Source organism: Artibeus jamaicensis, unplaced genomic scaffold (assembly GCF_021234435.1).
Source record: "Artibeus jamaicensis isolate MK-2021 breed Jamaican fruit bat unplaced genomic scaffold, CSHL_Jam_final contig_233, whole genome shotgun sequence".
NCBI lineage: Eukaryota > Metazoa > Chordata > Mammalia > Chiroptera > Phyllostomidae > Artibeus > Artibeus jamaicensis.
In genome coordinates, this window is record NW_026521486.1 from 5,803,573 (window position 1) to 5,829,574 (window position 26,002).

The following is a 26,002-nucleotide window of genomic DNA, read 5'->3' on the forward strand; positions in this document are numbered from 1 at the left end:
GCACTGCAGCTCAGGGCGAGTGCATCTAAGCAAGTCTGTGTGTGAGACCTTTAAGAGGGACTCCAGCAGCCATCTTCTCACTCAGCCACATCTCCTTTGGTTTCACAGCCAGAAGTTATTAGGACTTTTCTTCCTGGCATTGTAACTCTGGGCTGGGAAGCCTGGTATGGGGCTAGGACTCCTTGCTCTTTAGAGGGCAGCTCCACAGATGAGACACCACTTCTGATTTTTAACAGTCACACATGGGTGGGGGAACCAGCCTGTTCTGTGTCTCTGCTCTTCCTACTAGTCTCAACATGGCTTTATCTGTACATCCTTAGTTACATGACTTCTCTGTTCAGCTAGACTTCAGGAATTTTTCAACAATGGCTGTTCTGTAGTTAAGCTGTGATTCTGATGTGTTCATGGGAAGATGCCAGTACTGCATTTATCTACTCTGCCATCTTGACCAGAAGCTGTAAATGGTATTTTTAAATTTTTAATTTCTGATCTTTTTTTTTCTTAGATTTTATTTATTTATTTATTGAGGGGAAGGAGAGAGGGAGAGAAACATCAATGTATGGTTGCCTTTCTTGCATCCCCTGCTGGAAACTGGCCTGCAGGGGAGCAGTCTGCAACCCAGGCATGTGCCCTGACTGGGACTCGAACCCCGATCCTTTGATTCGCAGGCCCGCGCTCTATCTACTGAGCTACACCAGCCAGGGCAATTTCTGATCGTTTTTAAGAAATGCATTTGGTCTTTGTCCCTGGTTCCTGGCAAAGAAATCCTAAAACCTTTGGAATTCCTGAGTATAGGAGTGTTTTTTGCCTTTTTGGAGTATACCTTTCTTATTCTGTTTTTAAGATTTTTTTCCTCTACCACTTGTTTTGAGTAATCTGATTATGATGTGCTTTAGCATGGTTGTCTTTGTGTTTCTTGTACTTCAGGCACATTGAACTTTTTGGATTTGTGGGTTTACAAATTTGGAAAATTGGGGGCCATTATTTCTTAGGTATTTTTCTGCCCTCTGCCTCTTCTTCAGAGACTCAAGCACATGTATATTAGGCTGTCTGAAGTTGTCTACAGCACACTAATGCTCATTTCACTTTCTTATTCTTTTTACTCTCTTTTTTATGTTGTATAGTTTCTATTTGTATGTAGTTAAATTCACCAACCTTTTATTCTGCAATGTCTAATCTGCCACTAATCCCATCTGGTGTATATTTCATCTCAGATATAATAAACTCTAGACATTTGATTTGTGTCTTCAATATATTCTGTGTTTCTGATTGACTTTTTGAATATTTGAAATACAGTTATAAGTTTTTAAAATATTCATTTGATAATTCTAATCTATGTCAGTTATGACTTGGTTTCAATTAGCTGATTTTCCCCCTCACTTTGGTTTGTATTTACCTGTTTGTTTGTTTGGGGTTTTTTTGGGCCTTATAATATTTGCTTGGATATGAGACACTGTAAATTTTACTTTCTGGGGTGCTAAATATTTTTGTATTCCTGTAAGTATTTTTGAGATTTGTCCTGGGACACAGTTAAATTACTTTGAAACAGCCTGTTCCTTTTGGGTCTTGCTTTCAGGATTTGCTAAACTGGACCACAGCAGTGTTTAGTTTAGGGCTCATTATTCCCCGCTACAGAGGCATAAACTCCGTTAGCACCACTACTGAGTCTCAGCCCGATGATCTATACATCATGAGGTGTTCAAGTCTGTATAAGTGGACACTACTACCTGCACTGTTTGAGTGCTAGGAACTATTCCTCCTAATCCTCTTAGATGAGATCCCCTTCCACAGATCTCAAGAGTTCTCTATGTCTGTCTCCTCTCTGGTACCCTGTCCAAACTCTACGTGTCTTACTCTCCCCAGACTCTCATCAAGGTTGCCTCAACAGAGAGGGTCCATTAGGGTTTACCTGGGCTCCTCTTCCCTGTACCACAGGCTGGAAGTATTCTCAAGCCCACATGCTGGGGTAGTCAGAGGTCTCAACTTACTTGTTTTCCATTTCTCAGCAATCACTGTCCCTCATTACCTAATGTCCAGTGACTTGTAAACAGCTGCCAAATGAAAAAAAGTCTAACACATAAAGAACACATATTGTATAATACAAGTTATAAAAAATGTCCAGAATAGGCAATTCTAAGAATAAGCAATTCAAAGAGACAGACAGTATGTTAGTGTCTGCCTGAGGAATGGGAATAGGAAGGGACTGCTGATGCATACAGGCCTTCTCTATGGATGAAAATGTCCTTAAACTAGACCATGGTGGTGGTTGCACAACTCTTGTGAATACACTGAAAATCGCTAAACTATATACTTTAAATGGGTAAATCTCATGGTATGTGAAACTTAACAAAGCTGTTTAAAAAAAGAAAAGAAAAACACCTAAGGTAATTCTTATGCATGCTAAGGTTTGACACATTACCTGTAGTAGTGCTAATCTGTCCTCAGATGAATTTCTCCTCAATGCTGTCTGCACAGGATTCTGTCTCTAACCTCCTCTCCCACAGTCTCACACACCCATTTCAATGCTCCAACGTCTTCCCAAGAGAAGTGGATGACTCGGGATATGCACAAAGCACTCTGTCCTCTCATATGCATTCTTTTATACCCAGATGACATTTCTAACAAGTTCTTCTACATACATAAATGGAGTTGATTACACAGTCATGTAACTTTGTCAGGATGGAGTAGTAAACTCCACATGACCTTTGGAGTCAGACAAACCTGGAATCCAATTCAAATTACATTGTTTGCGAGCTATGCAAACACATGGGAAAAAAATACCTATCCTGCATGGGTTTTTCCCCAATCTGGTCTTAAAATACCGAAATCCATTAAATCTTGTTATAATTTGCCAAGTCATATTCAGTTTAAGGTAGAGAGACCCTAAATTATCTTCTTTAACTCTCTTTAAGGTAAAGTCAATCGATAGTTGTTTCTTCTTTGTAGAGAAATTAAGTTTAGTTGTTACCTTTGATAACAAGATAATATTATAGCTGAAATGGTGACTTATTTCAGCAAATATTTATTTATAGTAATTAACAGAGACATGTGGGCACTTAAATCTTTAGCTGTAATTCTTAAACCCTAGAGTTGATTTTGATTATAAAATATTTATATATACAGAGTACAGAGAATAAGATTGCAAACAAACAACTTACTCGGTTTTATAACTTTTACTATACTTGCTTAGATTTCACTTAAAAAAAAAAAATCATTTCAACCCTAATGCTGCTGAGTCTCTACCTCTAATAAGCCAACACCAACTCATTCAGACTATCAACCTAAATCATACTAAATTTAAAGTAATAACTGTGAAGTTGAAATTGAGAATTCTAATCCGTCTTCATGAAGAAATACAGTGGAAGACTACATCAGTGTTGATAGCAGACTGTCCTAGGAAAGCTGGCTTTTGCCTCCTGATTCCTATATTCTTCTATATGACCTACTTCCTCATCTACAGCCTCTGCTATCCCACACTGAGAACTCAAGACCTGATGGAAATCAGTCCACAGGCTAGTTTGGGCTAATCAGATTCTCTTTACTTAGAGAATCTGAGTGTCAAGATACATATCTTTTGCTTATCCTCCACATCAACACCAGTTATCATAAGAGAGTAAATCATAAAGTAAAATGTACCTCTAATTCCCACACTTTAAAAATCTGTTGCCTATATCTGAAACTCCTTAGCCTACAATAGTCTGGTTTCCATTATCACCTTCTCTTTAGCCTGGGTACCCAACACTCTAACCACTGTGTGGGAGATTAAAAATGACCCTAAATTTTCTACCAGTCCTCCCATTAAGAGGTAGAATTTGAATTTGGAGTGGTCCTTGTGACTTGCCTTAATTCCAACAGAATGCAGAGGAAGTCAAGTTGTGTGACTGCTGAGGCTGGGCCTCGTGCTACCTCCAGCTTCTGCGTGCTTGGAATGCTCCCTCTTGGATCCCAGTTGCCATGCTGTGCGAAACCCAAGCCTTGTAGAGAGGTCAGGTGGAGGAGATCCTTGGTCAACAGCCTCAGGCTGCGCTCCAGGCTGACAGCCATGTGAATGAGTCATTTTGGACATTTCTGGTCAGTTGGGCCTCCCAGTGACTACAGCCCTTGCAAACACCACTTTGGAGCAGAAGAACTGCTTCACTGACCCCAGTCAACCACAGAATTGTGTAAAATAATAAAAAGTTGTGTTGTGTTTTGAAAATTATACATATAAAAACACCTTAAAAAAAGATGTTGTATTTATTTATCTTTAGAGGGGAAGGGAAGGAGAGAGGGAGAGAACTATCAATGTATGGTTGCCTTTCAAGCACCCCCTGCTGGGAACTGGCGTGCAACCCAGGCATGTGCCCTGACTAGGAATCGAACCACAATCCTTTGGTTCACAAACCCACGCTCAATCCACTGAGCTAAACCAGCCAGGGTAAAAAACACCTTTTTTTTTTTTTTTTTTTTTAACAGGTTCAGATTAACAGAAAAATTATGAAGTGTTCTTGTAAACTCCTGAACTCATTTTCCTCTACTAGTATATTACCTTAGTACATTTGTAAAAATTAATTAACCAGTCAACACAGTATTATTAGCTAAAACCCACACTTTATTCAGATTTCCTTGGTTTTTACCTAATGTCCTTGATTCCATTCCAGGATTCCACCCAGGATATCACATTACAGTTGGTCATTATGTCTCCTTAGGCTCCTTTTGGCTGTAAAAGTTTCTTAGACATTTCTCATTCTCCTGGACAGGTCAGGTATTTTGTAGGATGCCCCTCTAATGAAATTTGCCTGATGCTTTTCTCATAATTAGAGGGGGATAACTGGGTTGTAGACCATAGCCACAACCCTTACTTTTTTAAAATCATTTTCCCTTTTTAACCCATTAAAACTCAGTTTCTCACCCTCTTATTCTCAAAGACCATTAATATATTCTTTTTAAAAATTTTCTTGCTATGGAAAATTTCAAGTGCATACAAAGGAAATACAAATGAACCCCTACTTTATTCAGATTTCCTTGGTTTCATTACCAAGCTCATTACCAAGCTTCAACCATTGTCAACATTCTATCATACTTGTTTTATTTACACTTCCCTCCATTCTTGATTCCTATTAGACTATTAGTTTACAATTCTTTTCCAGGTAAAATGGACCTGAAAGTTGTAACTTTTATTGTAACTGTAAATTATAACCATATAATTTTGAATAATGAAAGCACCCATTTTAACCCATATCCCTATCACACATACAACATCTCTATCTCCCCAGAGAGCTTTCTTGTGCTCCTTCTCTGTAATGAGCTGTTTTCAAAAAAAGAAAAGAAAAGAAAGAAATTCAGATGTCTTTTCTCAATTACCAGCCTTGGTTCCTTGGCTTCTTGACAGCATCTGACAGTAATAACTATACCTGTTTGTTGAAATTCTCCTCTTGATTTCTATGATGCAAAAGCATTCCAATTCATCCTCAATTCACATCAATTTTACCTTCAAAATACACCTCATGTCTGTCTTTCTTCCACTTTTAACACTACTACAATAATCCAGGCCAATATCTTCTCTCTTTTCTAAAGGACTACAACTAAATCTTACAACTAATTCTTACTATCCTCTGCCTCCACTCTTACCTTTTTCCAATCCATTCTCTATACTGCAACCAGAGGGATCTTTTAAAAACACAAATCATATCATGTTACTTTCCAACTTAGCCTTCTATGGCTTCTCAGTGTACAGAGAATAAATCCACATTCTACACCATGATTGTTGAATCCTTCAAAGGTGTCTGCCATCTGCTCTAACCCCCTATTACCAGTTGGCCACACAGGACTTCTGATAGTTCTCAGCAGAGGCTGAGGGCTTTTGAAGCTGTTTCTTCCGAAGAAACACTGTTCCGGCTCTTTATGGAGCTGCCTCCCTCATCCTTTAGCTCTTAGCTGAAATGTCACCTTCTCAGAGAGGCTTCCTTGACTCCTCTAAGCTTGTCCTCCTACTCATCCTATATTATATTACTTTATTTTATTTACTTCATAGTACTGACCCAATCCATAATTATTACCTTTATTTATATATATATATTTTTTAATATCAGAACTTTTTAAAAATTTTTATTTATTTATTTTTAGAAGGGAAGGGAAGGAGAGAAAGAGAGAAATATCAATGTATGGTTGCTTCTGGTGCATCCCCTGCTGGGAACTGGCGCCTGCTGGGAACTGGCCTGCAACCCAGGCATGTGCCCTGACGGGGAATCGAACCGTGATCTTTTGGTTTAGCTACACCAGCCAGGGCTACCTTTATTTATATTTGTTTCTCCCAGTAAAATATAACCTCCTTGAGAGTAAGAACATGTCTTTTTGGTTCACTGTTGTATATCCTAACAAACACATTAAAAAATTATTTATTTAAAAAAAATGGATTTATCCTGAATCGCTGTCTTATAGAAAACTAACATCTGATAACAGAAGCCTCTACTTAATGCAAATATAAAAAGAAGGTTCGTGTATTTGTTAGTCTAGTTGATTCTAAACTCACAAATTATTCAATAATTTAATTCCTCAGCAAGAAGGTGTAAACTAAGTTTATGACACAACAGAATATTCTATATTGGTCTAATTATGAGCTTGCCAAGTCCCAATTACAAGTTAGCTTTCCAGCGACAGAATGTACTATACCAGCCAGAGGGTCCAAGAAGACCCTCAAAGTCTTCCTTAACATTATAGTTCATTATAAATAAATTACTTAGGATCTTGAGGAAATGTCCATGTGTACTTCAGAAATCTTGGGGTATGTGTACCTTGGGTATCCTGGGTGTGAGGGTCTCTCTGTGTTTGGGGGAGCTTCCTGAATCCCAGAGGGGGTAGGTCTGTGTAAGTCCTGAAACCTTTGTGGGCCCTTGGGGGAGATTCATAGAATGTGTATTATCTCAGATTCTGATTAACCCTAAATGAGATTCAGGATCTAGATGAGTCTGATGAAAGTCTATAGGCTTCTGCTTTGCCTACAGAAAGAAAGAAGAGATCTTGTAAGATGCAGAAAAAAAAAAAAACCCTAAGAAGACAGGATGATATTGATTCTTCTACCCAACCCATGGACTGTAGAGAGAGGGGGAAATTCAAAAAGAAGCTGAGAGAGCTGTTTCCAAGAGGGACCCTGAGATTCAGGGTATAAGCAGTGCTCTGAAGTTCAGCTCACAAAGTATTAGAGCAGAGAAGCGGGTGGCCTCTCTAAAACTCAGTGAAGCACTGCAAGAGGCCAATGGGAGGTGAGGACTGGTCTGATGAATTCACACATATTTTTTCCTTTTTATTGTTTTTTAAATATTTTATTGGCATGAAATTCACATAACATAAAATTAACTATTATAAGGTGAACAATTCAGTGGCATTTGGTATATTCACAATGTTGTAGAACCATCCCCTGTCAAGTTTCATCACCCCAACTAGAAGCCCTATACCCATTAAGTAATCATTCCTCATTTTCCCTTCTCCCCTAAACAGTCCCTGGCAAACACCAGTCTGTCTTCTATCTCTATAGATTTATCTATTCTGCATATTTCCTTTAAATAGAATCATACAATATATAACCTTTTGTGCCTGGCTTCTTCCACACAGCATGATGTTTTGATAGTTCCCAGTGACACTTTGACACCTCTCCACTTTTGCTCTGGTGAAGGAATAAAGCCCTCCCACAAAGACTACCAGTAGCAGGGCCAGCAGCAAAGGGATGCCCCTGAATAGGGTCCAGGGCAGCAGATAATACTTCAGGTGCTGGGCACTGCCCTGACCACAGTGTGAGAGACCCTCAGAGCTCCCAGAAGGATTAGGGACAACATTGAAAGGAGAAAAAGGGAAGTGAATTGAAGGTGATACTGAGGGTCACATATAACCAGGCAGAGAAAAGAGCCAAGCAGACTTGGGACACAGAGGCAGATACAGAGTGGTATTATGTAAATATGCCAGTAACTATTTATACACAGGGTTTAGCAGTGATAAATAACAGTTACTCAAAATTTAGCTTGAAAACCAAACCAAACAAATTACCACTTAAAATTATCAGTGATGGCTCTGTACAACAGGAATAAAGGACAGGCATTTACTTTTTACTCTATACACTTCTGATCTGTTTTAATTTTTCAAATAAGTATAGAAGGTCTGTCTGGAAAAAGTCCAATCATTGATAATATTACAAGAATGGTTTGCATGACATTGATGTAACCTGGCAGCCAAGGCAAGTGGACTGAAATGCGCATGTGTGAATGATGACAACTTCACTGTACTAGTCAATGTGTGTGGTAGATGCTACTGAGTGACCATGTGTACTATGTGGTCATCACATTCAAAATGAATGAAAGAGTAAAGCAACAAATCTACATCAAATTTTGCATTAAGTTTGAACATTCCTCTACAGAAACTATTCAGATGATTCAGAAGGCCACACATATGGGCAAATGGTGACTGACAGCTTTATCACAAAAACATGACCCACACATCACATCTCGTGCAGAGTTTTCTGGCAAAACAAATCACCCAGGTGACTCAGTCCCCGCCAGAGCACAGAGTTAGTGCCCTGCAACTTCTGTTTTTTCCAAAAACTAAAATCACCTTTGAAAGGGAAGAGATTTCAGGCCATTGATGAGATTCAGTAAAATATGATGAGCAGAGCTCATGGCATTGGGAGAACTATGTGAGGTCCCAAGGTGCCTACTTTGAAGGGGATTGAGACATCACTGTCCTATGTACAATATTTCTTATATCTTGTATCTTCTTCAATAAATGCCTCTATTTTTCAAAACACATGGCTGGATACTTTCTGGAAAGACCTTGTATATTACTTACATACAACAAAACATTAAAAGATGAAGTGCCAGTATTCTATAAATTAATCATTAAGCTCTCTATGAGTTCAGTAAAATCTGTTTTAAATTTCTCATGTAGCATAACAAAAATGGATATTAAGAAGAAAAAAATTTCAATCTAAAGTTAAGGTTTAACTTAAATCAATCTAATTTATAAATTCACCTGAAACAAAATACCCACTCTATTCATCCACTGCCTCTGTTGTTTAAATTCTACTCAAATTGTTTGCATCTTTAGTAATTCACTGACCTTGGAACTGCTTTCTTCCGATACTTCTCCCTCATTGGTTTGCATGGGAACAGACTCTGTGCAAAACTCTGCAGGAACACACAAATACTGCCTAAAAGAGGTAGGAAGAAAAAAAAATACATAAGGAATTCAGCTCCAATATTTGCTTTTTTAATGATTAGAATGAAATTCTGTTACCAAGACCAAGCCCTGGCTGGTGTACCTCAGTGGACTGAGCGTGGGCTTGTGAACCAAATGATCGTGGTTCGATTCCCAGTCAGGGCACATGACTGGGTTGCAGGCCAGTTCCCAGCAGGGGACGCACAAGATGCAACCATACACTGATATTTCTCTCCCTCTCTCCTTCCCTTCCCCTCTAAAAAAAAAAATAGATAATATCTTAAAAAAAAAATTCTGTTACCAAGACCACAGAGACTGAGAAGCAATGGCCCTAAGTAACACGGGTGTGTCTGTCTGTCTGTCTGTATATACACATGCATCTGAGGTAGAGAGGGGGTTTTCCCCACCTTAGGGGAGGATGGATAGAAAAGGATTAAGATATTAGAGTACTGAACATTTACAGACAATTTTCCTCTTTTTATTTGACTTTTGGTAGAGGCGATAGTGAAAATCTTCAGTAATTCACACAGTACAAATACTGACCTATGCAGACCAACTGTTACGTGGTAGTAGCCAGTCCTATGGCCTGGATATTAAGGTAGGCTATTTAAATTGCTGAGTTCCTTGCATTTATAATTTATGTTCAACATTCATGGTATTTTATTAACTGAAATTAAGGTGTATTCTAATGATTGATCCTACTTGTTTTAAGAAAATTAATAAACTTAATGTCAGTTAATTTATTTTTATATGAGGACAGGCTATTCAGAGGGAAAGACATTATAAAATAGTAATTTTTTCCTCTAAGAATAAAATGAGCCAAGTAAAAGTTTATTAAAGTGTTATTCATTAAAATGTACCAAAAGAAAACTATGTTTATGCAACATTCAAATCAATTCATTAAATATGTAATTAATAAGGATTCATTACTCAAACTGACACCAAACAAATCTCCATTATAATGGTGTATGAATATTTTAAAATGTTTCCAATTCTTTAAAAGGTTCACAGCTACAAAATATAAAAGCTAAAAAGATGCTTTACAGTGTATCTTTATTGTGTGCAGAGAAATCTCTATGAATGTAGCAGCTTGGGGGCCTGGCAATCTGGTTCTGATGCAGACTTCTCACTAACCAGTCATTAAGACCTGCATCCAAGAAGGCAGTTGGGAATCTGTTTCCTCATCAGCTGGGCTGAAAAGAGGTATCAAAATATCTACTGTGCTAACCTAATGAAATTTTGGTGATATAAAATTTAAAATCGGGACAGTGGAAGCTCTCTCAGTCAATCCCTAGTTATCTATTCCAGATGAACCAACACTGTTCATTCCTTTTGTAAAACATAAGACTGATGCTCACAGCAAGTGAAACAGTTGGTTTTGACCTTTCTCTAATTGGTTTTGACCCTTACCTGTTCATGACAATTGTGCAAAACCATAATTGCTCCATGAAAATTAAATTGATAGCACTGGAAAAACTCAATTAACACATATCTGGAAAGATTTGGTATGCAAATTGCTTTGCAAATTCTTTCAGTTCTCATTCTACTTTATTGAAATAGAGATGGTATGTTGTAGATGATGCATTATAGACATAGCTGACCCAAGAAAGACACCCTAATTATCTCTGTGCCATTTGCATTTGAATGTGCTGGGAAAAAGGAATGCTTCTTCCCTCTCCCAAGCTGCACTCCTGGCTCCTCTCCACTCCACACACACTACCCACCCAACAAGAGGTACAGGATCTTATCTGAAAGATGAGTTCAGAAGGAGAAACAAGATATGGGAGCTCTCTCTTCCTTTTGGAAGACAGCTGTCCCCAGGGAGCAGGCATTCTCCTCTGCTCCTGTCCCTTCGGTGCAAGCCCCTCACAATCACCTGTGACTAGGGTAAGTCTGAATTCTGAGGTTTACTGTTAAGAAGTTCACTTGCCTGTAGATGTAAGCTGCATTCTCCAATTTAGCTTTAGTCATAATAGAGATGATATTTTTGGTCTCCCAAATGCCTTTCTCTTTTATCTTATTTCTCAGTTGGTATAGAACTCAACCAAAGGGGGGGGAAAGGTGCTGTTTATTTGGGTCTCTCACAGACCCTAACCTACTATATGAGACTAGAGTCTTGATAAGCAGACATGAAGCAAAATCTGGGGAGTAAAATACATGTAGGATTTCTGAGGCTTCTGTTGGGACCAGGCCTTAGAGCCTTGGTTTTTATTGAGGGGGATACAAAGTGTTTTGATCTTGAAGAGGTTTACACTAGGCCACATGAGTTTTTATAGCTTTATACTAGCTTTTCACTATTGAAGCTGAATTAGGAGTTTATAAACCATAGGTCACACTGTACTTTGAACTTAGTGGTGACAAAAGTTATGGCGACTTTGTCTTCAGGTAGTGGCTATTTCTACAGGGAAAGGCTGTATGCACTGACACATAAGCCTTAGCAAAGGCTTGGAGGGCTTTACCAAGAGGAAAGCCACAGCCGGCTGTCATGGTGGTACTGAAAGCTCATCTAAACGTCTGCTGCGCAAGTGGTCTCAACATATACTGACCAGTCTGGCCTACCAAGCAAATGCCAGCTGTGCTGCCCTCAGCAAAGGGAACAGAGCATTAGCAGGCTTGGGTGGCTTCAGAGTACATAGACTGCTGCTTGACCTTGAATTATGCAGACATAGCTTTCCCTAAGCAAGCACAGCTGAGGAAAAGATTAGGCTTCAGAAAAAAAGACTCCTCATACAGGCCTTTTAGATATTAGTGAGAAAAACAATTATTTGATGTATGTAAGCTGCATGGCATGTGGGCTGCAAAACCAGTGACCTATGTTTCAATTGTCTGTGCTGGCTTACACAGGCAATTCAAAGGGAAAATGGAGCCCTGGCTGGTGTTTATCACTAGACTGAGCACTGTCCTGTGTACCAAAGGGTCACCGGTTCCATTCCTAGTCTAGGGCACATGCCTGGGTTGCAGGCCAGGTCCCCAGTAGGGGGTGCATGAGAGACAACCACACACTGATGTTCCTCTCCCTCTCTTTCTCCCTCCCTTCCCCTCTCTCTAATACATAAAATCTAAAAAAACAAAAACAAAAGGAAATGTAATTTAAGAGGTTTCTCACTATACTTAATAGACAGAAGGAAGGAAGGAAGGAAAGAAGAGAGGGAGGGAGGGAAGAATGGAGGCAGGCAAGGAGGGAACTTACAGAGGAGAGGAAACTGGGGCTGCCACTATAAATCTCTAAATTTTGAAAAGAAGAGGTGGTATTTAAAATATTAATCTTTGAAAGAAAAGAGAGGGTACACTGGTTGAGTTTTTTGCAGATATGGTAAAGGTACAGTTCCAAATTCAACCTCCTGCTAACAGATTGTTCCAAATTGTGAGGCAGTGACCAAGCCATGGATTCTGGACACTGGCATGGACTAAGTGGGTATCTTGGTGAGGCTCAAACTGAAAGGACCCCACCCACCATCCCTCCCCCAGATACCAATATCTCTCTGCTATAATCCCTGGCTAGACTGAGTATATCGAGTTCAGAGAACATAACTTTTATCAGAAATAGTGTTCTTGGGCTAGAGGTAGGCTTACTTACTTTCTTTCTTTTTTAAGTATTTTATTTATTGATTTTCAGAGAGAGGGAGAAAAAGAGGGAGAGAAACATCATGAGCAAAACATTGCTTGCACACCCTCAACTGGGGACCTGGCCCACTATCCAGGCATGTGCTCTGGGACCAGGAATCGAACCGGTGACCTTTTGGTCATTGGAGTGAAGCCCAACCCACTGAGCTACACCGGCCAGGGCTAGGCTTACTTTCCAAATTTGGTGGTTGTGGGGGCAGTGCCAAAATGATTTGGTTCAGCCTTTGAGTTCACATAATTTGTATACTGTTCTGATCCATTTTAGAATCTCCTGGGGACAAATCTATTAATGGTCCCAAGAGGAAACCTGAGAGAATAGTGATTGGTAGTGGAGGGATGTCCTCATGAAAGTGGGAGTAGGAGGGTCCAGAGACCACCTCTGCCCTAGGGGGATAGGTACACCACAGATGACCGACATTCACTTCTTAAGAGACAAAAGCTGGCAAGTGTTGGAGGAGAAAAACTTCTTCCCCACTCGCGATGCTTCTTTCTGTGCGGGGCAGTATCAGTGTGTTTACTATTCCTGGCCGAACCATAGCCCTGACTTCTGCTGTCAGGGGTGAAGGAACTGGTCTGATCAGTGGGCCCAGAAAAGGACACTTGTGCTGTCAGAGCCCAGCCCTACTCTCCCCTTCTCCTCGGGGTACCCATTCTGCTCAGCAACTTCCTTCCCTCTAGGAGGTGGGTCTCTCCCAGATTAGTGCTGCTGCGTGAGAAAACCTATTACATTCTGGAGCTCAGTATTAGAAAGCTAACTGGCCCTTAAAGATGAGCCAGTTCTCCTATATCAACTCACAATAAAAGTGAAATTTTGATCTGCATCTGCCTTACTCCTTTGCCTTCTATTTCTATTGGTTCAGAACTTGGGCAGGGAATAGAATATTATTTATTGGGTCCCCTTCAATTCTAACTTAGATCTGAAACTTACCCACTTCACAACAAAGCTCATTTTTCTGTCAGTCCTATCTTCCCAATTATTCCAGTACCATAATATTGATACACTTTTACTTCACATGCTTTTCAGTTCCATTTCTAGTTATGTCCAATGCACACAGTCCACTCCAGTCAGGCAAACCTACTTTCCATCCTGTCCCCACAAATGGCTAATTTCTGCCTGTGCAGTCCACACCCCATTTGAAATCCATTCCCTTCACCAATCCGCATTTCTATCCTCTAATATTCAGTCAACATGTATTTCTAAAAGTCTTTCCTGATTAATACCATATAATCTGCCTACTTACTATATGTCATAGCAACACCTATTTTTTAATTTGTCCTTTATTTAATTTACTTTCATTCTGTTGTTTTGGAATTACCCTTAATGTTTTTAATGTGTTTCTCGAAAAAGTCTTGATGACATTCTTGTTTGAAGGCATAGCTTACAGTTGTGTCCAAGGTTCTAGGTCAGCTTTACTGTCCTTTGACAGAAGGGAAATAGAATCAGGCAACACAAAATCATATGGCTAAGCTAGGGGTTCCACCTGGGGAGTGACACGGGGTCCAGTGTATCAGTGCTGATGGAGCGATGAAAGAGTCAAGGCAAAGTCCACTTATGTGAAACTTAACTGGAGGAGTGAAGAAGTGGTGGTAAAGCCATCAAGGATGATGTGATAACAAAAGCATTTCATTTCTGCTTCAGCACATCATTTCACCTCCCAGCTGTCATCAGTTTGCTATACACACTAAGTGACAGATAGTTGTGACCTGGCACAGTGCTTCAGCACACACAGGACAGGACTCAACAAATCTTAACGGCCAGATATGAGTAATGTCATAGAGAATCTGTGCTAGGTCTCCTCTAAAAGTTGGCCAATACAGCAATATTTTCAAAGCCCTCCAGGATTCAGTCCTCATCTGTCTCTCCAGTGTCACTGGCCAGGCCTCTTTGTTCCTTATGTTCCAACCATACCGAACTACTTACAGTTTCAAAAATATGCTGGATTGTTTCAGGTTTCTATGGTTTTTGCTCCTACTACTCTCTCTGCTTTCCCCTCTCCTGATACTCCTCATTAAGATGCAGCTTTTAGAAAATATTTCCTGATCCATCCCTAGGTAGAACGGATGATTCCTTTCTCAGTGTTCCCAGGGGATCTTGCTTGCATCTTATTATAGGATCTGTAACTTTACTGGATGTATTTGTTTGCACAGATGCCTTTTCTATTAGACTGTCAATCCTTTGATACCAGTCACTATATCTCATTGAACCCTACAATCACTATTTATGTACAACTGTGTACCTGTATTTAATAGGTATTCAATAAATTTCTATGTAAGAATGACTGAATTAATCAACTAAAGTTCTTTTCACTTAAACTGCCAATAGATATCGATTCAACAAATATTTACTGGGTCACCATCACATGCCAGATGGTGCTGGGCTAATGTGGTACAGTAAAACAAGCACTGGTTTTGAAGGAGCAAAATCATTACCCTTTGACATTTACTAGCTATGTAATCTTGTGCAAGTTACTTAACTTTCTAATCTTCATTATTTTCATCCATAAAACTGGTCAGGAGGGGGTGTTATGAGGATTAAATTAAATTTAGGAGCAGCCAACAGGCACTAAAAAAGCAATTCCTTTCCAAGAAGTCTCAAAGGGTTTATAGACTGGTAAAAGAGACATAATAGAAGTAAATAACTCAAATGCAAAATAATGAATGCTTTGTTACTATAATAATAACAGGTGCTCCTAGAACAGATGAAAAAGAAATTCTGCGAGAGTCTAGGAGAAGGGGACGACAGGACAGATACAAGAAGGAAAAGTGGATAGTCACATTCTTCTCCACCCTTCCAAACTCTAAGCAAAGTGCAAAGTATCAACCAAGGCACAAAGATGTGAAAAAGAATTAAATATCTGAGATATAAAAACAAGCTTGCAGATAGGAGTTCAATAAAAAAAGAAATGTTGATTGCAATTAGGTTTTGAAGGGGTTTATAGCACGACATCTGTAGCAACTGGGAGCCATGAAAGCTGTTTAAGCAAAGGAGAAACATGAGTAAATCTATTATTTAGAAAGCTGACTCTGGCAGTAATGTGGACTACAGACTGCAGCAGGGACAGACTAGGGGAAGAGAAGCTAGAATGCACTAACATAAAACTGTGGAATTACTAAATCCTAATAACAAATCTCAGCTTTATAAAAAGATGAGGCATCAAATGTCAGTATCAATCTAAATACAAGTACTTTTTAAAGGGACCTACCAGATCAGAAATGCAAAGAAAGGGCTGATGTGATGAACACTTTAAATACCCTTCTGTAATAACTCTGAAAGAAGCAATGATGTCAAAATGTACTTTTCTTTTTAAGTTGAACACTCTCCCCTTTCATTGTCAATACCGAATGGATATAAATATTAAAAACTTACCTTTGACAGTACCCTGGGGCAACACACGCCCGTGAATGAAGATGAATCTAGACTACATTCAGTGCAAAAACCAAAACCCTGAAAAGAGAGAAAAATACAATGAGCCATATGCTCGTAGCAACACACCATGACAAGTGGCAGAGCACAAGTTCAGACTTCAGGCAGCCCAGTACCAATCCAGGCTCCTCCATCTACCAGATACTGATTCTGGCTAATGGCCTAACCTGTCAAGCCTCAGCTTCCTCATTCAACACTGGGAACAATATCATCATCTTCCTCAGAGAGCTCTTTGGAAGCTTAAATGAAATATACATAAAACACTTAGCAAAGGGCAGTATCAACCACATGTTCAATTAAGGCAAGCAGTTATGAAGAATGTGAACTGTAATACTTCCTGAAGAAACAATAAAACCTACATTATACCTATTTATTTATTTTACCTTATTTGTTCTGCCAGAAAAATACCAAATTGCCTTTTCAGCTTCTTCACATGACATGAGGATGTGTCCTAATCACTTTACATTCAACATGTCCCAAACTGCCCGCTTCATGCCCCTCCCAGACCTTGTTCTCTGTCTCCACTGTCTCAATCAAGGGCACCATCCCCTACCCAGTTGCTAGTCAGAACCTCAGATTCATCCTCAATTTTGCACTTTACCTCAGTCCTCTCATAGCACATCAGCAAGTCCTGTCATTTCTGCTTTCACAATACGTATCTCACATCCACCCACAAGTCTTCATTTTCATTGCCATCATCATTTCTCAATTACAGAGTCCTCTGAGGTGGCCTCCCACAGCCTATTCTTGCTCCTCCCTAATCCATTCTTAAATAATGGCTGGAAAAGCCTCTTTGAAATCAAATCAGATCACAGCAAGTTGCCAATAAATGTAGTGAAATGTTTATTTCAATATGGGATGTGTCAATATATATGAAATACATATTTATATACCTATAAGTATACAAATATATCAATGTATATATGAAATGACAGCCATTTATTAATAGACATTTAGAGATCCGAAGCCTGTCCCCTCATTTTACAATGGCAAAAACAAATGTCAGAAAGATAGTCTTTTCAAGGTTGGCCGTGTGTGTGTGAGTGTGTGAGTGTGTGAGTGTGTGTGTGTGTGTGTGTGTGTGTGTGTGTGTGTGTGTGTGTGAGTGAGTGAGTGAAGGTGGGAAAAACAATGCCAGACAAGCCTGGAAAAAACTTCTTTGTGATTAGCATCCACACCGTCAAGAAACCTGTCTCACTATTTGGAAGTTGGCTCCTTAGTTTCACAATCAATGTTTCTGTCCAAGAAAATGCATTCCATTCCCCATGGCTACAGACTGTAAATCACAGCTTTAGTCCCTCACGATGTGTGAGGTAGTACTTTAGTAAAACTTGAAAACACCTTGCTGCCCTCTATCTGTCCATCACCTCTACAATCACTTATTTTTTAACAGTATTTGAAGAAATAAATCTGAGATGGAATTGTGTTGTAGTGAGCGTCAGTAATACTTTATTATCCCTATTTTCCTACCTATGCACACCACTGTCCCGGCAATCTTTTAAAGAGTGCATCTGACCTCTCAGTATGTCACTGCCAAAATTCATTCAAGAGCTACCCATTACCTCTGGGGAAAAATTCAAGATCTCTCTTGAGGTGCACCGTCACTGCACATTCTATTCATACTGATTGCACACAGCTCCCTGTCCACAATACATACACTGATGTTTCTCAGGGCCCTTTGCCCAATTCCCTTCCTTTCCTCTTTTGAGATCTGCCTCTAGTGCTGTCTCCTAAACTTTCCTGTACTCTCCTTGGCGGTACTAAGTGTTCCTCCTCTGAGGTATGCCATATAATATTGGAAATAGCCATGGGTCTGTTTCCTTCTCTCAACAGGAGCTCCTTGACAGGAAGAACGATCTAAGTCCTACAAATCTTTGAATTTGGTATTGAGTAGGAGTTTAACAAACATAGCTGAACTGACTCCTGACATGATCTCCATAATTCAATACTTCAGCATAGATGTTTCTCCATTAAATGGCACTGGGGAAAGTGGAAGAAGTTAGCTGCAACTTCCAAGATGGGTCTGGCCCTCACAGAGGATGTGAGCTATGCAGTTTTATGTGACCCTTAGCATCTCAGCAACAGACTGGAGTCTTTAATTTTTCTGTCAACCACAGACTATCAAGATAACAACCCTGACTAAATTCCAGTTCTCTATCCTGATCAGTTTCTGCCCAGGCTAAACAGGCCTGCTTCTCTGGTCTTATCAGTAGTCTAAACTCTGTAGCAGCTTCATAAAGTACCTCATTATTACATATCTTGTTAACAGACAAGCTTAGGACACAGTGGCCAGCTCAGTCCTTTGCCTGCTTGGCAGCTGGTCCCAGAGTCCCAGACACTGATGTTCAGTAAGAGAAAAGGAGTTAAACAGAGGCGAGGGAGGCAAGGGAAAATGGACACTATTCCAAATACTCTGGACACCAGCTTCCCTACTTTTTCTGCAGGGCTGTGTATCTCTATATCAGATGCACTCATACTCAAGATAAACATAAAATTTAATTCTAAAATCAACATTTGAAATGATCTAGTTGACGTTATCTACAGCACTATTTTCCTTCTAAGTTATGAGTAGTGGCAGATTCCATTTCAAAACATCATTTTGAAATGTTTGGAACTATATACTGTAATCTATCTGATCCTGTACAGCCAAAGAAGTAACCTTGTGGACAATTCCAGTTTTCTCTCTTTTCTTGAAGAGTAACCAGGTCAGCCTTCAAATTCACACCAGGGTAGAGAAGGTTCAGTGAACCTTGGATTAAATCAACCCCTGGGACCTGCTAAACTGCAAGCAGATCTCAGAAGTTCCTACACAGCCAAGCACCTGCTCACAGAAGGTAATCAGAAGTGAATCTTCCCTAGGAAGTATGGCAAGTTAAAAGAGATACATATCTGATAAATTATATTTACTAATATTACCTCTGATATGGTAGGATTTAATTTTCAAACTTGATTATTTAGCATGATTCTTTTAAGCTTAATTCTCATTTCAAAAAATTCAAGCAATTTGGATAAGGCTGTCTTCTCTCCCCCAACATGGGTCTTCTCAGAATTTACCACTGTTTATCTGATTAATATCCAGCATAATTCCTGGGGTGCAGACTACTGAGAATACACTAAAAACTTTTAATTGAGTCACAAATAACACCAAAAACCCTGACAGCCTATGTCATTAGCAACTGGCCCAACTTTAAGCACAATGTCAGGAAAAGATGTCTTAAGGGAAGCAGCAGGTGTGAGGGAGGAGCAAACACCAACAAGGAGGCGAGGAAGGTCTTCCCAGGGGGTAAGCATGGACCAGGACGGCACTATGAGTCCAGCTCTATATGTAGTACACCCAGCCCAAGTGAGCAAGAAAGACCCTATTAACACAAATAATAATAACAAATGCCTAAGGAGCATGGCTACAGGCAAATGGGTTTATACACCAATACACAAGAGTTATTACTGTTCCAAGATCTCTGCAGTTTCGGGTCACTTCTACTTCAGTTTGACACTTTGGAAATTCTGTAAAAATGTTCAAGCCTTCCCATTCCTACAAATAGCCCCCTTGATACTGTAACCTCCTCGAGCTTTTGTGTCCTCCCTCTCTCTCTCCTCCCCTAGCCAAGCTTTTTTTTTTTTTTAGTATTTATTTGTGATCTCAATGAACTCATTCCCATTCACTTGTTAATTACTGAAATTTGATTTCTTTCCCTATCATTCCCAGTTGCCAAATACAATGGATATTATTCAGCTGTTTTTGTTTTAATTTTGGCATTTAAAAATCAGAATGACCTGAAACTATCATTTGGGATCTCCTTTCCTGTCTGGATATTAAGGATAATGCAGATCCAGCCATTGGGCCAGGGGTACCTTCTATTAGTTCCTGGTCTCTTGGCTGTGGCTGGGCCCTCCTGTCCGCCTGCATTTTCAACCACCCCAAGGCTTTTGTCAATACTGTTGATTTTCAGATTCCCATCATGAGCAGGGTGGTGCTGGGCAAGGAGTTGCTGCTTCTGTAACGTAGGGGTTGCGAGAAGGGTTGTAGAGAGAGAACCAACTCCTGGCTTCAAGGACTGAGTCTAGTTCTGATGCCCAAAATGACTTGGAACATGGTTAGTCCCTTGATGCCAAAGAAGGGCCAAATTCATTACTTTTCCTACCTCTTAGACCAGTTCTTCTTACCAGTCTCTTTTGTGTGATAGGCCTTCTCTATCTGTCCTTTCATTACTGGTATGTTCCTTGGGAGTTCATACTTCCCTTTCTCTTTTTATTATACATACATGTCGTTATCCTCTCCCACAGATTTAACTACTACCTGTATCTTGATGATTCCCAAACCTCTTCCCCAGTGCTGACCTTTCTTACAATTGTCAAAGCCATCTATACAACTACATAATGTCAACAGACTTCTCCACCTCATGCCCCATGGGTCCCTAAAACAGGACACAGCTAAAACTAAAATAATCCTCCTCCAAACTGAATCCACCTTCTGCCTCACTCTGCAATACTCTCACCCCACTCAGAAAAAATCTGGAACCACCATTAGCATCTTTCTTTCACCAAACATAAATATTTCACTATGTACATTCTTTTACATTCTTTTTTTAAAATATTTTATTTATTTATTTTTAGAGAGAGGGGAAGGAGAAAGGAAGAGAGAGGGAAGGGAAGGAGAGGGCAAGGGAAGGAGTGGGAGAGAAACATCAATGTGTGGTTGCCTCTCATGTGTCCCCTACTGGAGACCTGGCCTGCAACCCAGGCATGTGCCCTGACTGAGAATCAAACCAGCGACCCTTTGCTTCACAGGCCCGTGCTCAATCCACTGAGCTACACCAGTCAGGGCTTCTTTTCCATTCTTATTGCCACTACCTTAGTTCTGCCATAGTTTCTCACCAGATTTATTCCAACTGTTTTTTCCAATTGGCTTCCTTACCCTCAGGCCCCATCCCACCTCCACTGCCATTAGAATTTCTTTTATAAAGTGCAAACCCACATTGCCTTGTCTCTCATCCAGTCTCAAGATAAAACCCAATTCTCAATGCATGATATACAAGGCCTGGTACCTGCTGATCTCTGAACTTCATCTCACATAACTACATTGTTTTAAGCAGCACATAGTTTCATGTGCCTGTAACTTTGTATATGCTGTTTCCACTTGGACTACCTTTCCACTCACAGGGAAAACTATTTAACCTTCAAGATGAAGGCTTAGGAAAACTTTTCTATGCAGTCTTTCTTGATTCTTCTCTCTTACTACAGGTGGTGTGGATGGGTCCTTCCTCTGAGATAGCAACTGTACTAGGTATATATTTCCACCACACTTGTGTATACTGTTTATACTACTGGGTTATAAGCTTCCTGGAGACAGCATCTAAGTCTGATTTATCACTGTATCAACATCATTTATAAAAAATACTAGTACAAAGGATATCCCAATAAACTCTTATGGAATAAATAGTCATTTGGGGAGGAAAAATAAAGTCAACTCAATATAATATTTAGTTTACTCAAATAAGGATGCTGCTTGTAACTTATATTCATTCATTCATTCATTCATACATTCATTCAGTGAATGAGCCACCTGCCAGGTATCATGCTCTGTTCTAGGAATATTATGGTAAAGTAATGCTAGGGTTTCAGTGCACTGTGCTACTTGCATGGGACCCTGAGACTTCCAGGGAGAAGCTGCGAAGGAAATTTTGGGGTTAATAGCGAGACCTTGGCATAAAGATGTTAAATTTATACTTATATCATATAAATCAGAGTGTTGCCTAAGAAAACAAAATCACTCTGAAGCAGGGATGAAGAAAAAGGCATGTGCCTCACCTTCAGATACTAACCCACTTGGTCAGCTAACTAATGCCCTAGCTTAGTCTAAGACAAAATTTGTCAATTCTTTAAATAGGAAGGGCTTCAGAAGGTAAGGCTACCTCTGAAAATCTAAACACAACTGCAAATCACTAGGAGGTGGAGATGGGGTGACAGGAGATTAACAGCTGCCTGCTAGAGGAACAGCAGAGGCAGCTCCTGAAAAAGCAGATTCGACTCAACCAGCTTTACTGAATGCTTACTAAGCGCCCAGCACTATACTCCGTTTTCAGAGCAGGGGGTTTTGGCCAGGTTTTACTGCAAGTGTTGGTCACATAAAAGTTAAACAGATTAATATACTCAGCTTTTGCAGCCAATTTACTGATGAGCTATGATAAAAAACTTATTTTTCCCATACTGTATATTAATTTTATGTAGTTTTTAATCAAATAGCTATTTCTATTTTAAGTATTTTATTTCTTTACTTTTAGAAAGAGGGGAAGAGAGACAGAAAGAGGGGGAGAGAAACACTGATTGGTTGACTCTCATATGCGTCCTGACTGGGGACCAAACCTGCAACCCAGGCATGTCTCCTGACTAGGAACCGAACAGGCAAGCTCTCGGTTTGCAGGACAATGCCCAACCAACTGAGCCACACTAGCCAGGACAATGTTGAAAAAGTTTTAAATGGCCCTGACTGGTGTGGCTCAGTGGATTGAGTGTGGGCCTGCAAGCCAAGGGGTTGCTGGTTCAATTCCCAGTTGGGGTACATGCCTGGGTTGCAGGCCAGGCCCCTGTGGGCACATGAGAGGCAACCAAACATTGATTGGTTTCTCCTTCCCTTCACTCTAAAAATAAATAAAATCTGTTTAAAAAGTTTTAAATGCATATTGGTTCTTCAATAACTGGTCAGTTTAGGAAACTTTAATATTGATATTGAAGATAATAATAATATGAATAACCATTACCAACTTTTTCTTTGCTGTGTTCAGCAAATACCATGGGTGTCTCAAAAAACTCTCATTTAAGATATCCCTGTCCTCTGAGGTCTTACACTATTGAAAGGAGAAGAAAACTAGCACACCAAGCAATTCCACAAAAACTAAGCACTCAAGCTGTGTGAGGCAGAAGTTTGGAATGCAGTGAAAACAGTGGGCTATCCAACCTATGCAGACTTCTGAGAGAAACTAGGATTTCAACTGGAATTGGCAGAATTTAAAGCAGTGATTCTGAAACTTCTTGGTCTCAGGATCTCTTTAGATTCTTAAAAAATTACTAAGGACCCCAAAAAGCTTTTGTATATTTGAATTACAATTTTCAATATTTACCATATTAAAAAGTACAAGTCATAACATTATATAATTTAAGCAATATATAAATTTTAAATATTTTATGTTGTTTTAAAACAACTAAAAATTTTTAGTATTTATTTGTAAGCAGTCATTTAAAAAGTACCAATAAACATTTTTAAGTTAAAAATATTTTAAAGGATATAAACTTGAGGAACATGCCACTGTTTTACATTTTGGCAAATATCTTTAATATCTGGCTTAAGAGACAAGAGCTGTATCCTCATTTCTGATTTGCACTTAATCTTTTGCAGTTTCACATGTCAAGTAGCATCTGGAAAACTCCATGATCATGAGAGAATGAGTTTAAAAGGCACGTATGATCTTAGTGTTTATAAAATAGTTGTGACCTCACAGACTCCCCTAAAAGGGCCTGGATTGGGAGGTGGGAGAGGGATCCTCCGAACACACTTTGGCTAATTATTTTTAAAAGAGAAAGCAATGGTATAAGCAAAGGCTGGGCAGGAAGGAAATGTGTGTGTGGCTTGAAAGCCGTAACTTCTATGTATGTACACTTTTACTCCTAATATTTTGGCTACAACCAAGGTGACCTCCTTTGTGAACCTCAGCAACAGAAATGGCAGGGCAAGGTGGAGTTCTGGTGACAGCAGGACAAGGAACCTCTCCCTCACCACGTGGTGGTGCGTACTTCCCCTGGCAACATTCCCTGGAGGCCACGTCAGGTTTTCCTCTACCGCGCCTACACTGTGCTCTTCTCCTTGAAGCTGTAAATGGCTCACAAGAAACTGTCTTGCCATGGCTTCCAGAGTCTGTGTTTACTAACTGAAAAATCATCTCACAGCTATAGTCTCAAATTCTTCAGACATTCTTGATCTGGCTGTTTAAAAAGCAAATTTAACATCAGCCACGTAGCCAGTTTTTCCTTGCCAATAATCATGTGAGTTTGCTACTCCGTTCGCATGCATCTTCTGCACTGTAAAAACAGTTCCTGGAGCATCATATGTCATGGATCTAGTTGCCATAAACTAAAAACATTTTCTTTCTATTTTCTGGCACAAACTAAAAGCATTCTGGATGGGGTTTGCACACAGTCCATCTCTGGCCAAAAAAGAGGTTTAAAAATACGGATAAACAGAGAAAGAGAGGTAGCTAACAATGGCTACCAAACTGTTTTTCTCACCAAAGTCAAAGTTCAATAGGACACTCTTTAATTTAAAATTTTACCATTATTAATGTTGTAAAGTTATCCTGCAGTCAGTATACATATTCTACAGTTCATTTTACATAGCCAGCTTTAAGTTATCTAATAATATTTTATAGCTGAGAGAAACACAGATGAAACAAGCTTCTATTTTATATCTCTAAAATTAAAAAAAAGAAAAATAGGAAAAACTAAGAATTTATCTATTTTTTCAGCCTTTTAAATTTTATTTTTATAGTAAACATATTTATCAAGGTCCTTTTATAGAATGAATCATTTTGAAGTCAAAGCGAAACTAAAACTTTGGAAGAGATTTTCTGACCCGAGGGTGGTAAACTACAGGGTCCGGCAGAAGTAATGCCTGCGTGAGTGTGGTTGGTAGGGCAATAATATGGGTGTAGTAACTTATAATTTTAATTTGGACATTTCACCTAAAATGTCAATGGTGTGATATTGTTATGTTACAGAATTACATGCTTATGATTTTGTAATAAAATATTTTATAATAAAAAAGGGTTGTTATTTGTGCTAGACCTTGTATGTAATTTAGACCAACCAATGCTGAATACAGCCAGAAAATCTGGACAAAATATTTAAAAATGTCTCGAAGGCAGAGGATCACTAAGAGGTTAATTAAGAATTACACAAAAATCAATTTTAGGTGAACTATACACCTAAATGTAAAAGATAAATAATAAAGTTTTTACAAGATAATATGGGACAATGTTCCCATAACCTAGGGGTAGGGGCAGATCTCTTACACAGGATATAAAAAGCAACTATTATCAAAAAAACATAAATATGACTACACAAAAATTCAGAACTTTTGCTTATTAAAAGACAGCCTCAAGAAAATGAAAAAGCAGGCCACATAAAACCCATCAAGGGCTCCTATTCAAATTAATAAAAAATTCTTGCAGTGGATATTGCAAACATAAGGACCAGATATAAAACTTATCTGAGGGCATGTGGCTCTGTGTTAAAAATCAGCCAAACTATAATGGCAAAGGTCGCTAAGAAGGGGCTTCTGAGTACCAGCAACACCTTATTTCTTGACCACAGAAAGTAGCTATTTTAAAATAATTAAGTTTTATATTTGTATATTAGATACTTTTCTGGTTGTGTGACATGTTTTATTTTTTAAAAAAGAAAGAAACAAAAGAATGAATGCCAAAAAGGAAAAGAAAATTAATACAAAGAGGAAAGGTGTCTGGTGTAGCTTTAAAAACTGGACCATAGAACCCCAATTCCTTAGGTGGCATTCCAGCCCTTCCTTGTCCAGCCCTGTCTTTTTCTAGCCTCAGCTCCTGCCATCCACCTTTCCTCAAAAGTAGTCTGCCACACTCACTCTCAACTTTGTGCCCTCTTCTTTACCTTTACTTGTAATATTCTGTTTAGAAAACCATGAGGACCTACCCCAATCATCCTTCTTCCAGACAAAGTACAAACTGTCATTCAAGACATGGCGGG

At 39.3% G+C, this 26,002-nt stretch overlaps 1 protein-coding gene across 3 annotated transcripts in view; it reads right to left on the reverse strand.

The window, feature by feature from the left end:
- The window catches only part of TNRC6B (trinucleotide repeat containing adaptor 6B), a 243,209-nt gene that overhangs the window by 166,480 nt on the left and 50,727 nt on the right, over positions 1-26,002 (reverse strand). For all 3 annotated transcript variants that reach the window (XM_037160756.2, XM_053661578.1, XM_053661577.1), the window contains exons 2-3: positions 16,175-16,252; positions 9,085-9,175 (exon numbers count right to left, since the gene is read on the reverse strand). In XM_037160756.2, coding sequence (XP_037016651.2) covers positions 9,085-9,129 — 45 coding nt within the window. In that variant the 5' untranslated portion in view covers positions 9,130-9,175; positions 16,175-16,252. The remainder of the gene's footprint in view (positions 1-9,084; positions 9,176-16,174; positions 16,253-26,002) is intronic.